Source organism: Passer domesticus, chromosome Z (genome assembly GCF_036417665.1).
Source record: "Passer domesticus isolate bPasDom1 chromosome Z, bPasDom1.hap1, whole genome shotgun sequence".
NCBI lineage: Eukaryota > Metazoa > Chordata > Aves > Passeriformes > Passeridae > Passer > Passer domesticus.
In genome coordinates this window covers 46,191,485-46,206,045 of record NC_087512.1, presented here as the reverse complement: position 1 = coordinate 46,206,045, position 14,561 = coordinate 46,191,485, and the positions used below count along the sequence as shown (strand labels likewise).

Sequence of the window (14,561 nt, the reverse complement as noted above, 5' to 3'; positions counted from 1 at the left end):
TTGAAATATCAGAAAGGAAAAAAAAAATTGAATTACCTTAATGTAATAAAAGAAATTCGGGGGAAAACAGTTAAATAGGAGGAAAGGTCATCAGTGCCCCCAGCTGGCAGCCCCACAGCTGGGTGGAGGACAAAGAATGAGGTGCACTGAGTACAAGTATAGCCTTCTGTGGGAAAGATCTGGGTAAAAAGAAATCAAAATTGTAGGATAATTGGGAAAGGACATGCCACTAGAGATGAGGAAGCTGTAATGCCATCATTCAAGGCCTTGGTAAGACCATGAAAGATGCAGCATACTGTCTTGGGTATGTGCTGAGGGATGAAGTCAAACTACAGAGTATAAAGAGTTTTTTTAATACAAAGGGAAAAGGAAAAAAAAAAAGAACAAGAAAAAATAATAAGAAAAAAATATCTGGCCTGTTTAGCAAAATGAAATCTCAGAGGGAATATGTTTGCTGTCTATAAATACATCCAGAGAGTAAACATCAGAGAAGGAGAAGAGCCATTTAAGTTAAAGGACAATGTTGGCACAGAACAAATGTGTGCAAGCTGACCATAAAATACACTTAGCACGGAGACAGGCGGTTTCTAATCACCAGAGCTGTCAGGCTCAGCACAGTCTTCCAACAGGCAGGCACAGAATTCTAGAGAAAAGTGAGAGTTGTTCATGGGTGCCATGACAGGGACATGATGTGTGCAAGACCAGCAGCCTTACAAGTTGTCTTATGAAATCCCTTGTGTCCCAGTATTTGCTAACAATTTCCACCCTTTTTTAACTTTAAAATATTTCCAGTAGTGCTGCAGACTCAATACAGTGAGTTTATGTCCTCTGACAAAAGTTTCCCCTTACTAGCCCTTTCAAAGCAGTCCACCAATGTCCCAGGGAATCAAGAAAAGTCCAGTGATACCATGTTTCCCTGGAGAGGCAAATCCTCCCCCAGCAGCTGCTGCTATGGGCAAGAAGGACAGTGTGTCTGCTGCTCACCGACCGCGGCTCCTTCAGTAGTGCCAGCTTCACTGCCCACTGCCCACCAACCCACACCTACGAGTGTTCTCCATGGGCATGGACAAGGATGCACTTTGATGGGGAGCATTTGCAATTACAAGCTAGGAAAAGACTAGACAAGCAGCTGAGATAGGGTCTGAGACCTCTGGGAGAAACCAGCTGTGACAGGCAGCTAGGACAGCAGTTTTGCTACCAAGCTACAGCAGAAACCACAGGTCAACCACAAAAGCAAAAATCTGTAGGCATTATTCAGGCAACAGCCACGCTGAGCCCTGAGACAGCAGCGAGGTACTTCCTAGGCTATAGATCAGTGTAGATCTACACGAAGGCAGACTCGCCATGCTCTTTGCATTCAAGAAGAATGCTCTTTGCATTCCCATACAGCCAGATTATTCTGTGTAAGCCTTGTCTCAACATCCAGCCAAAGAAGTCATGATGCAAGTGAGCCACACCTTCCTAGCATGACTTTTGCTTACAGGGAAGTCCCAGGTAGGAGAATTATTTCCCTATCATTCTGATTGAAGAAGATCCTAATGTACACTTTCCCAGAATCACAACTCTTGCTGGAGTTGTCTCCCCGTCCACCCCTGCCTTGAAATTTCTTTCTGTAGAAAATTCAAGGTTATTTAGGCTAAAAGGGAAGCACCCCAATAGGAAACAAAGTTTAGTAAAGCACGCAATAGAAGGTGAATTCTAGTCCCTCCTTCAGGAGCAAATTATGCCCCTGATATTAATCAGTCACTGAATGAAATGCAATTTAGGCACACAGAAATTCAGAAGTACAGCATCTTTTGAGGACAGTCTCCTCTAAGACAAAGTAGTACAAGCAGAGGGTTCTCAAGTCCAGTACCTAAATTTTGGACCTGGGCAGGTGAGACTTTCTTGAATAGGTGAGCAGCATCTGATCCATCTCAACTTACCTCGTGCACACACCCTCCCCTCAGATGCAAACAGGTTCCTTGTCTCAAAAGATGAGAGAGTATAGTGTCAAATTAGAGGACACTGAGATAAGTAACCCTTTTCTCCCAAATTAGGAAACTAGCTCCCTTCCCCCTAAACCTGGAATAAACCCTGCTGTGCTGATTTTGGTTTGGATAGAGTTAATTTTCATCATAGTGTCAAATATGGGACTGTGTTTCAGATTTGTCCTGAACACAGGGTTGATAATACAGAGATGTGTTTGTTATTGCTGAGCAAGGCTTACACAGAACCAAAACCTTTTCTGCTTTTCATACTGCCAGGCTGGAGAAGATGGGGGTGCCTGGGAGGTTGTGAGGAGACACAGTCTGGGCTGATCACTCAAACTGACCAAAGGGATATTTCAGACCATTTCACATTATGCTCAGCATTTAAAGTGGGGGGAAAGAAGGAGGGGGGAAGAAGGAGGAAGAGTGGGACACATTTGGAGTGATGGTGCTTGTCTTCTCAAGTCACTGTCAAGTGTGATGGGGCCCTGTTTTCCTGAAGATGCCTGAACACCTACCTTCCCATGGGAATTGGTGAATTAATTCCCTAGTTTTCTTTCCTTGTGGGTGCAGCTATTCCTTTCCCCATCAAATGATCTTTATATCAACCCACAAGTTTTCTACCTTTTACCCTTCCAGTTCTCTTCCCATTCCCAACGGTGGCGGAGTGAGACAGTTGACTGCATGGTGCTTGGTTGCTGGCTGGGCTTGAGCCACAAAACCATATGGACCTTTCAAACTTCTTAATGTCTTTATTAGCACACTCGTTTTTCAGCAGAAGACAAAGCACAGGTGCATGATTGCTGCTCAGGTCCTATGCTGAAGGCCTAACTAGAAGCTAAGAGATATGTCTGTCTTAAGCCTTTGTACAGCACTGATCTCAAAGATATGGGAATATATCAAATATGCAGACTGAACTGAAATGAAATACTAAAGAGAAACACACTTCAAAATAATCTGAGAGCCCAAAGTGAAGGACTTTGAGACACTTTTTGCCTGGCAAAGTGTTCAGCAATCTTTTGTGATCAACTTAACAGCTTCCTAGAACCTTCACAACAAAATACCACCTAGGTCCCACCATTAGAACAGTAGCTAGGAAACCATTAATTTTCCAAAAATTTGCCATAATTTAACAATTTTGTGACATAAGTAAAGAAGTCCTGTTTAAATAATGTATCAAATAGTATCAAATAGTCCCAGAGACACACCTGCTTTGAGCAGGTCTCATTAGACACCTCTACTGGTCCCTTCCAACCTAAATTACACCATGATCTTAGAGTACAAACCAGCTTGTTGTTCTTATAACGCTAACTTCTCAAACATTTCTTCCCTAATTCCAAAACTCCTAGCACTAACAGCTTCCAGGAAAGCCTTACATGTTCAGCTTCTAGCATAGGCTTTTCTTTCTCTATTTTAAATCCTTATATTATCTTCCCAAACTCTCTGAAATATCACCCATTGAAGCAGCATTTACAGATGTTTTTTCATCAGGGCCCAATGACCAGTTAGGTCCAGACTTTTAGCCTTATGTAGGTCCTTTTCTAGCATGTGTTCTCCACAAATTCCCTACAGAGATGAGTCTTTCCCATCAAATACTGTGAAAATTAGAAAACAGCAGGCCTCTAGTGCACAGAAATATGCTTGTGGACCTTGTAAATGGGAAAGAGGAAGAGCTGGAAAGAAGAAGAACCAGAAAGAAATACGATGGGTTTCACCTTCAGAGTTTCAAATTTCTAATTTCTAATGTATTCTTAGTAACTGTGTGTACAGCAATTTTTGCAAGGAGATTTTACAGTCCATAATGTCCCCTATGGAAACAGGGAAAAAAAATAAAAGGAAGAAGTAGTAGGAAACAGAATAAGTCATGGTAGGTTACACAGTCATCATGACTGAATAGTTAAAGCTATGACAACCGTTTATCAAACTGGCACAGAAATAACAACACATATATCTTATCATAAACACAGTGTGGGAGAAGAGGCAGACAATAAAAAAATGCAATGCACTTTGGTGGCATAAGCTGAAGATCTCCATCTATTTTACAAGCACACATTTTAGCTTCAAGCCCAGAGTGCAATTAATTAATAGCTCTGTTGTCCTTTGTGCCACCGAGTCACCACAAAAAGTTAAGAGGCTGATCTGTACTGTACTGAAAACATCCAGCTCCACGCACAGTAAGCAAAGCAAGCCTGCCCAGTTGGTCATGGCAGTGCCCACTCCCAGCAAGGTACCCAACCCAACAAGCAGAGCTCCCTCAGCTCCCCTGTGAGCCAAAATAAACTTTGAACCAAAGATCTCCTACCATTCTTTGGAGACAGGAACTGGCCATAAATGACTACCACTGCAATGCACAGAAAGCCCAACCATGCCTGTGAAAGAGGCTGTTGAGAATATATGTTCCAGGCTGGTGCTATTCTACAAAACCTTATACACTTGCTCCAAAGCCCACCAGAATACCTCTTGAAAACAACTTATAAACTTTGGAAAATTAAAACATGACTAGTAAAGTTTACTGATAAAATAGCTGCCAGGGACTCAAAAGTACCTGCAATGACTAATGACTGATTAGTGATTGATGTCTGTCAAGGCCGAGTGGCTTGCAGATCTCCCATTTTTGTTGCACAAAGATACTCTTTTTTTTTTCAGCAGACAGACCTGATTGAGGAATTAGACACACAGATCAGCTGTGAATGTGCAAAAGGGCATCCTAACTGTACTGGAAAGGGCCACTAGCTAGGACTGAGGTGATCAGCATTATCCACTGAAGAACTCTTCAGTGACTTTTATTTGCAACAGTGGGTCAGCCCTTCTTTTTACAGTAATGATAATTCAGCCATCAAAAAAATCATTCAGTATAGGTATATAGCTGTTTTATAGAGTCTTATGTCTATTATTATTAATGTACCAACATCATTACAATGTTTTTAGACCTGTTATCCAGAGAAGATGATCTTCAATGCACAGGATATGCTAATGACCATACTCTGTGTGCATGTGTATCTGTATGTGTGTGTTTAAAAAGCATCCTGTTACTGAAAATGTGTAACAGTGCAAAGCTGTAAACAAAAAACTGGGCTAATTCAGAGTGGCAGCGAAACACAGGAAGTTTATGAATAAATAACATGTGGTGAAACAAGTTGGCAGTGAAACTTCTGGCTTTGCATTTTGAACATGGTGCTTAGAAGACAAAGAAGCATTTTGAGGAGAAGCAAGTAAGATCTGGAAAAGGTTAACAGCAGCAAGCTGCTCCACAGGAGGAATAAAAAGGTACAGCAGAATTATTAATTACATTGTTAACTTTGTGTGTTAGCCTGGCCTGTCACAACTCACAGCTTTGTGGGATGCAAAGATCAGTCTCCTACCACAAACACAGGGAGGAAAAGGTCCTTTCTTTAGAAGATGACATTCAAAATGAGAAAGACTAAACACCAGAAACAGCTGTAGAAACACCTAAAGAACCATGCTGGAGAAGCCTTGCTGACTACTTCTCGCAGTTGCCAAAACGTGAAGGAAAGGAACACAAAGAAACACTTTGTACAAAAAAGAAACAACTTGCCACCAATAGAAAGTTTGCTTTTTCTACTCTAACCGTTGCAAGTTAAAGGCTGATTAATAAATTGATGCATAAAGGCTTAGAACTTTTCTTACTTTTGCATTTATTTAGTGTTAAATTAATCTTCTCGCCATTCACAATAAATTTTTCATTTTTTTAACGCCTTAACAATCAAGTTATACAAATCACACATTTCCCCCACATGTAAGTTTATGTTGTGTGTCAGGGAGTAAGGTACTTTGCCCATTCTACAGATAATTAGTTCATTAAGTGTTTACTCCCCACTAACTACATCTCCTCATCCTCCACACAGAGTGTGTCTACCAGGGTTCTCTGGATTTGAGTTTACATGTGCTTTCTCTGGTTGTAATGTTTACATATGTTTTCTGAAGCAGTATTTTGATGCTCAATAGAGATCTCAAGAGGTGCATACTATAATTTATAAAATCCTGTGTGTCCTCTATGCATTCACATTTAGAGTGATGAGGTGAGTTCTTTTCCAGACACCTGAAGATCTTCCCCAGCCATCCAGGCACTCACCACAAGCAGAGCCAAAGTCACAGATCCTACAGCAGAATCTTCACATGACCACAGATCAGCAGGCCAACACACTCAGTCCTCAGTGTAAGGGAAAACCTGGGAAGGGTTGAGGATGACTGGGGTTCACATACCCAGCCACTCCCTTCTCAAGGGACACAAGAAGGCTGATCAGGACTTTTGTGTTTTCTCACGTACTCATGGCTCCAAAAGCGTTCCTTTTGTGAACAGGACAGAGAAAGCAAAATTCCCTTGCCTGTGTGGTCCTACGGAGCAGGATGGCACATCCCTTAGATACTTTTGGATACGGAGCCAATGATACTTCTGGATACTGCAACCTTTAGAGAGCTGTGCAGCAAGCAGGACAGCCTCCCACCAAGTGTCCCTGGCAGGAGCACTGCCCCATGCAGGGCCCAGAAGCCTCTCTCTCGGGGAGAAGCAGCTGACGCAAAGGAGACTTGTGCCCGTCTGCCCGGGATTACAGCTGGGTGCTGTTGCTCCTCAGGGAGGTGCCAAGAGGGCCCACCGCGACGGGACGGAGGGAGCAAGGTCGCATCTCTGCAGAAAGCTAAAAAGCTGCTAATGCCACACACGCCCCTCCTGCCACCAACAGGTGCATTTGCGCTGCTGGAAGAGAAAACGATTTGGAAAACTGCTTTTTCTCTCTCGCTTGCTCCCCTGAATGCTAATCAGCGGCGCCGGCTAAAAATACCCAGCAAGGCTGGCGTGCGCACGGCAGATAGGGAAAATGGGGGAGCTGAAAGGCTACAGCTTCCCGGAAGAAAAAGGGACTGGCGAAGAAGAGCCTTCTTCAAGACCCCCTTGCCGGACTTGCCCGCTCCGAGGCTGAAGTTCAAGCCTCTTCTTCCCAAGGCCACTGCAGGTTCTCCCCAAGGAGTCGCCGGGCCACCATCTACCGGGGCAACTGGCGGCACCACCCCCAGGCAGGCTTCCGCCCCCGGTGCTGCAGCCGCTCCCGGACGGGGCGTCCCGAGGGTGCTGCCGTGGCCATTCGTCCCTCGAGCCCCGCCGCCCAAGGGGTGCAATCCCACGGGGTGCAATCCCACGGGGTGCACTCCCACAGGGCTTCACCGGCGGTGCACGAAACAAAGAGGGCTGCTGGGGGCCGCCGCCCCCGCCGGCACGGCGAACCCGCGCCGGGCAGCGCGGCGTGGGGGGCTCGGTCCACTCGCTCGCTGCATCGCAGCCGCCGACAGACCGCAACGCGGTCACAGCGATGCACGGCGGCTCGCCGGCATCCTGGAGACCGCAAGAGCTAAGAAATAAATAAATAAAATTAAGAGAAGGCAGGAACACAAGAGGAGACGGGCAGAAGCCCTCGGCAACGGAACCCGCGGGGGTGTTCAAGCCCCCGCCGCCCCCTGCCCGAGCTGCGCGTCCCGAGCCGCGCTCCGCGGTGCGGGGCCGGCCGGAGGGCGAGGGGCGGCCCCCCCGCGCCACGCGGGTGGGAGGGCGGGTGGGCAGCTCCGCCGCCCCCGGCCTCACCGGGGGTCGCACTCTCCCCCCGCCACCCGCGACGGCCCGGTGGGCCGCCCCCTCCGTCCCCCCGCCCGCCGCGGCTTCCATCCATAATTAATCGCCTCCCCGCAGCCGCCGCGATAAGAGAGGGCGGGCGGGGACGAGGAGGCGGCGGCGACCGGGAGGCGGTGGGGGGAGCGTTGCGCGCTCGCCGCGCCCGGCTCACTGCGGCCGGCAGCTGCCTGCCGTGCGGAGCGGAGCGGAGCGCAGCCGCCCCGTCGGGGAGCGCCGCGCTCGCATGGCCGCGCCGCGCCGCGCCGCCGCCGCCGCGGGGCCGGGGGGGGCCGCGGGAGGAGGATGAGGCGGACGGCGGGGCGGCGGCGGCGGCGGCGGCGCGGAGGATGAAGTGGAGCGTGCGGGGAGCCTGCGCCGCGCTCTCCAGCTGCCTCCTGCTCGCCTGCGCCCTCAGCGCCGCCGCCGTGGGCCTCAAGTGCTTCTCGCTGGGCTCCGAGCTCAAGGGCGAGCCCTTCCGCCTGGGCACCGCCGCCGGCGCCTTCTACTCGGGGCTGCTGCTGGCCGCCGGCCTCTCGCTGCTCGCCGCTGCGCTGCTCTGCTGTCGCCCGCCCGACGAGGCGCCCGTGGCGCCGGCTCCGGCACCGGCCCCAGCGCCGGCACCGGCTTCTGCTTTGGCCCCGGCCGGGGACCCGGACCCGGTGAGCGGAGGCCCCGGCGGGGCGGAGGCGGCGGCCGCGCCGTCGGGGCCGGTGGAGAAGGCGTCGCCCGGGGGGCGGCAGAACTTCCTGCTTCTGGGGGTGCTGGTGTTCATGCTGGGCGTGCTGAGCGCCTTCGCCGGCGCCGTCATCGACGGCGACACCGTGTCGCTGGTGGAGAGGAAGTACTCGCACTATTGCCTGCTGCAGCCCGGCGGCGCGGCCCGCCCGCGGAGCGGACCCGCGGCCCCCGACGGCACCGCCGCGGCGCTCCGCTGCCAGAAGCTGCGGGACTACCAGCAAGGCTTGGTACTCTCCACCGTTTTCAACGCGCTGGAGTGTCTCCTGGGCCTGCTTAACCTGCTTCTTGTCAAGAACTACAAGGCCGCGCAGCAGCGCGGACGGAGGCGGCGGCGGCGGCGAGCGGCCCCGGCGGCGGCGGCGGCGGCGGGCGGGCGGCGGCGGCGGCGGAGGGGCGGCGGCGGTGGGCGGCGGGCGCCGCGCCACAGCCAGGGCTCCCTCTTCTCCGGCGGCGAGCCCGAGCTCAGCCCCGGGGATTGCCCCTTCCAGGCCGTCTCCTACATCAACGTGGGCGTCTTCCACGTCTTCGACGAGGCCGGCGTGGAGGTGCACTGTGGCGGACATCCCTCCGTCGAGCTGCCCGGCTACTCGCCCATGGACCCCGAGCTCAACGCCTCCTATCCCTACTGCTACCCTCTGCCCAGCGAGCAGCCCCCCGCCTACGAGGAGATCTACCCCGGGGAGCCCTGCGCTCACGGCACTTAGCGCCGACCGCCGCCGGGACGCCCGGCTCCCCGCCCGGCCCCCGGACCGCCGTGGCAGCCGGGAGCGGGCCCGCCCGCGCCTCGCAGCCGCGGGGCTCGGGGACAGCTCTCGCACCACCGACGGGATGGTCCCGCCGTCGCGGGCGCAGCGGGACACAGGCGGCGTGCCGCCGTGCCTCTGGCTCTGCGGAAGCTTCTCCTCCCTCCCTCCCTGCTCTCTTCTTCCTTCCCCCCCTTCCCTCCCCTACACCGACCCTTCGTCCGCCGGCGGCTGAATTTTCCGAGGGCTGCGCAAGAAACGCCTAAGGGTTGGTTCCTCCCGTCGCTTCTCCTCTGTAGCCAAGTTTAGTTCCCTTCAAGTGATTCATCAGTCTCCAGCTTTAGCAGTCCAGAGTTACCCATTTATGATAACCAGCCAGTGTAAGGAAAAGGTGTCATGAAGCTTCTTTACCTCTCAAAAGAGCTAAATTTCTAAACAACGCAGAGACATTTGTGTCACGTTTACTAGAGGTGTATTGGGGATCTTTAACGTTTACACTACTCCTTGGGAGAATTGAGTTCTGTTTTAAGATTTAGTGAGTTAAAACATTCGTTGGTCTTGTAAGATGCACATTGAGAAAAACCTGCACTTTGAAAAAGAAACAGGAAAAAATCAACAACGTTTTTGTACACTAACGTGCCTGCTTTTGTTGATAACTTCTTACTGTAAAAGCTTTCAGAAGTCTATAGTGAAAATGTTTGGTAAATTCACTGCAGTTTAAAATTGATGATTAGTTCCTTTACTAAAATAACTGAGATGTTGCTAGGATATGGCAGTTAAAAAGGAAGTCCAAATGTAGTACACATTCCTTTTTGTAAACAGGTTCTGTGTTTTTAATGCAAGGCAGGATTTCTTTTTGTTTTGCACAGGTGAAGGATATAATTCTATTTTGTACAACTACATGGTTTACCTTGTAAAGAGTTCCATTTTACCTGTTACAATTCATCAATCTGGTAAGCTTGAATATTAAAAGTTTTATTTGAAAAATATATATATTGTAAACAGCCTTAACTGGTGCAGTAGTCACAGTTTTAAAGGATAAAAATATATATAAACCATCCTGGAAGACATCTTCCAAATGTGTTTTCAAAACAGTATTTATACTCCTATTTTAAAGCAAGGATTTTGTTTGTTTGTTTGTTTTGTTTGTTTATTTAAAGAAAGGCCAGTCTAATTTCTGAAAAGGGGGAGGGGGAAAGTGATGGGATCAGATGCTGTTAACTCTTCATGAACTTCGAGGTATTAAAAAGGGTTTCTGCAAAGAGAAGAAGTGCTAAATCCTCCTTTTTGGATTCTGCTGTGGAATGCCAGTACCAGATAGTATAAAAAAGTGCTAATTAAAGAGAATCTGATGCAGCATATTTTATTACATGATTTGAGAACAGACAACGGTTTGATTTCATGTTGCACGAAGAACTAAATAGCAACTCTCCTAGTTGCATTTGGTTCAATAACCCCTCCTCCAGTCAAGAAGTATTACAATTGAAATGAGGCATTAGAAAACAACCTTTTTATTAATCCTGTGTTTGGAGCCTGCTGCATAATGCCAGTGTATCAGCTACCCAGGGGCTGGGGGGGGGTGGGGGGAAGGAGAAAGGGAAGGGGAGACAGAGTGGAGAGGGAGTTGAGTATGCAAAGTTACAGTCTATTTCTGTGGTTCATGGAAAATTATTTTGAACTTTTTAGCTGCAGAGAGGCTGACGTAATTTGCAGCCTTAGAACTGGAGCGAGAGATTTGATTCTAAAATATTCAGAAAACCTCTGCACTGTTGTTTTCTAAAATGTTTTGACTTGCACACTTTGTATAATCTAAAATGCAGAATGCCTGAAAAGTCTTCAAGTTGCAAACTGATGTCTGTGAAGCTCACATTTAAATCTCTAGTCTAGAGAAGAGAGTGAAAAGCAGCAGTTGCCAATTTGTCAAGTAGTTCTAAATAGCAGAAATTTAAAATAGAGCTCCTTTTGGCCAGCAGATTTCCTGGTGTGGAATGCCAGTCTAAAACATATGCCCTAGCTAGGTCCTATTTTAGTACTGAAGATTGGTTTTGTGCTGCCTCTCTGCAGATGCACCTCCTTAACCCCTTATGGGGAAGTGAGAAGTCCAGTAATCTTTGCCTGTAATATTGATTTAGGCACAAGACCAATTCCATAGCATACTTCATTGCTCATACAAACAAGATTTTGCAAAATGAGTAACTAAAGCAGGGAAACTAGATTCTTATGTAGGTCTCCAATTGAATGAGTTTATGAGACAGCATAGTACCTGATACTGAGTTAAATGGGAACTGCTAGATTGCAGAGTGATTTTGAAAAACAGACAAACCAGCTAGGTGCCTAAATACAGATGCAGATGCGTAATAATAGTTGTTGGTTTTTTAAAAATTGGCTACATACTCTGTAGTTCATGGAAGTTGTATCCTAGTCTTACTTAAGGAATTGATTTTTGTCATAAAAAGACGGCATTTTACTTAAGATAGTTATTTTAGGAATTATTAACTAGACAATTCTGAAACTCCAGATGTTCCAAAGATCAGTGCTCAGGGAAATAAATGGAAAGTCAAGAAAGCTACCTATTATGCTCAATTGTTTAAATGTAAACAATTTTAAACTATGGATTTTTAAGATTGTTAAAGTCATAACTTTTTTTTGTATGTATGTGTGTGTACATGCCTGTGTAAGTGTGTTTGTGTTTTATTTAAGTCTTTTCAGGATGCCAATTAATTAGAATATTTATTTGCAGCTCAGTTTTTGTTCCCAATTTTCTACTTTTCTTCATTTGGGCTTTTATCCCTGGAATAGTTTAATTTAGTGGTGGACAGATTGCCAGAATAATGTCCAAGTCAGACTCCCACAGAAGCCAGTAGGCGTTGTTTCATTGACTTCAGTGGATCTGGGCACAAATGATATGTAACACCTACTCTAAATAATCTTCAAAGTAGTCTCGATCTTCTGGCATGACAGGATGCAGCAGTGGCATATTATTTCTCAGTTATTTGTGATTTCTATGGATAGCAGTATTAAGGGAGGTCACCTATGGTGTTATACACATGTTTTTAAAAGCAGGAAAAGAAATTGGCAGGCAAATTGACCAAACAAGCCATGTTTTATTAAAGATGGTATATCAGTGTTTCAGGTGTCTGGTGACTAACTTTTCTGACAAAACACGAAACACCACACAAATTTATTTCTCAGTGAGAAGAAACTTATAAATACAGGATATGAGATGAAGCTTCACAGGCATGATTGCAGTATTGTGAAGCTGTTTTTAGTAAACCTGAGTCATCATTCTATCTTCTGAGCAATAATGTTAGAGTGTATAAACTATACTGTGCCGAAATTGAAAATAGGCTGGTGTGGGAAGCACTGGAGCTTAGGTTAATTACCTGAGAGAACTCATACTGTCCCTTTATTTCCCATTCTCCATCACAGGATTGTCAAGGTGAATGCAAACCTGATCAATTCCTGTCACTGAAGGGTGATAAATGCAAGGCTTCTGCCATAAGTGGCAAAACCACGGAGAAGGGAAAAGAAACATGTATGTGCTATCAAATCTCCATTTTGCCTACCTGAAGTAATGACAAGACTTCTTTTTGCCTTGTGTCATGTTGTTTTATTTGCTTCCAGCTTTACTCACATCTGTTCAAAGGGAGGGAAGAATAGGCTCACTAGTACTGTTTTGGTCACAGTGAAGTACTGATTTAGTAGCAAATTGCTCTCAGCATTCGTGTTTCTTCTGCAGGTAACAGTAGCTAATCAAGGTCTGAAACGGTGGAAAATCAAGTCTGCTGTCTTTGATGAGAGAGGATTTGCCTTTATGTGGAAAAAATTTATTCCCACCAGCCTATTAGCAATTCACATGAATTATTTTCACACTCCAACATCCTTGCTTAAATCTTACTTATACTTTGCATTGTAATTGACAGACAGAATATACATTAATCTAAAAACAGGAAAAAAATTATGTTAGAGGGAAATTGTATTAAAGTAGTACAGATTTTACTCAAAGTTTGATTTCACTGTAGGACTTCTTTGGTTCACCAAAAAGTGCTATGGCGGCTGGTATAACTTAGATATATTTCAGACATACTGTTTAATAATCAGAAAAGGTTTCTGAATGTTCACATGAGAATGGCAATCTGTTTCTGCTTTTGGATATAGTACATATGAAAACCTTTTCTTCATTTGCCATTTAACCCAAGATTGATCCTCAAGAAAATGTCAGTAATTGATCTTGTAACTTTAGGATCAATAAAATAAGTTTTAAAGCACAGCATATCCTATAAGAAAAGCCTAATGCTCTTCATTTCATATTCTTTATTGTCTTAGGTGGATGTCTAATAATAAGAACAACTGAAACTAGTATTTAGTTACCACTTTCATTACAAAAACTTGGTTTTCAGATATTTACAACTGTTATAAGTGAAACCATGGTATAAAATTCTAGGTTTTACCATGAAGTTGAGTCTGTTTCCATAAGTCAGGTATTTCTCAGTTACAAGATGTTCAAATATTTTGGATAAATTCTGCTGGTAAAAATCTGATCATTTTGTATGATGGCACTCTATACATGTGCTAGAGTTACCTCTCCTTAATACAGGCACATATTTCCAATTAAAATGCATAAGGGTAAGACTCAAATTTGTCATGATCACTGTCCAGTTTTTAAATTTCTTAATTATCTCTCAGTAGTTAATGGCATGGGACTAGGGCTGGTGTATGTTCCAGAATCAGCAGCAGCTCATCTTATAACAACTCAGCAGATAACAGATGGACTTGAGGAAATCCACAGGCTAAGGGAGTTCTGGGGGAAACTCTTCAATTACCTGTTGCAATAATTCAGCATACAGTGTTTCCTGCTCCAAAGGAGTCACTGCCCAAACAAACTAACTAGAAGAAATCTGAGCTTTAAGTTGAGAACACATTGTGTTCTTACACTACCAGTTCTGAAATTCTTTCCTTGCATAGCTTTTGAAGAGTGAAATCCTCAAACTGATCTTCTAAAAATATGATTCAAGTAACTGTCTCGCTTTCTATTGGCCAGGTGTGCTATGTACTTTCCAGCCAATGTTCAGGCACCATGGGGAGGTTCAGTTGTCAGCCTAGATAGTCTGTAATTGAAGACCAATTCATCTAAGAAGCCATAAGACTCTCTGAGGTGTATTTCCTTTACAGGAGAAAGTCCTGCTGTCCTGTTTCAATCCTTTTTCAGAAACAAATGCCTTAAACTTCAGTGAATTTACCTTGAGGCAGGAGTGGAGATGACATTACAGTTTGCCACTACTTTGGTTGTGGAATTTTAGATGTCTGGAAGACCTCCTTAAGCTTTGTGGAAAGAAACACTTCTAGTGTAAAACACATCCTGACTCATCACCAGAACACAGAAAAGTCAAGTGTAGATGTATTCCCATAGCAATACAACTTAGCAGAAGTTCCCAGGGTTTCACCTGTGGATTACTTCTGGCACAGGTATGTCTGATGGGGAAATTC

The 14,561-nt window shown here is 46.0% G+C and overlaps 1 protein-coding gene across 1 annotated transcript; it reads left to right on the top strand.

Annotated features, from left to right (window-relative positions):
• Positions 1-7,777: 7,777 nt before the first annotated feature.
• On the top strand, positions 7,778-13,357 carry TMEM271 (transmembrane protein 271). The gene has a single exon (XM_064403144.1). The coding sequence runs from the start codon at positions 7,941-7,943 to the stop codon at positions 9,033-9,035; it is 1,095 nt and encodes a 364-aa protein (XP_064259214.1). The 5' UTR covers positions 7,778-7,940; the 3' UTR covers positions 9,036-13,357.
• The last annotated feature ends 1,204 nt before the right edge of the window (positions 13,358-14,561 follow it).

Coding starts and splice junctions, on each gene's coding strand:
- TMEM271 (XM_064403144.1), top strand. CDS start 7,941: ATGAAGTGGAGCGTGCGGGGAGCCTGCGCCGCGCTCTCCAGCTGCCTC.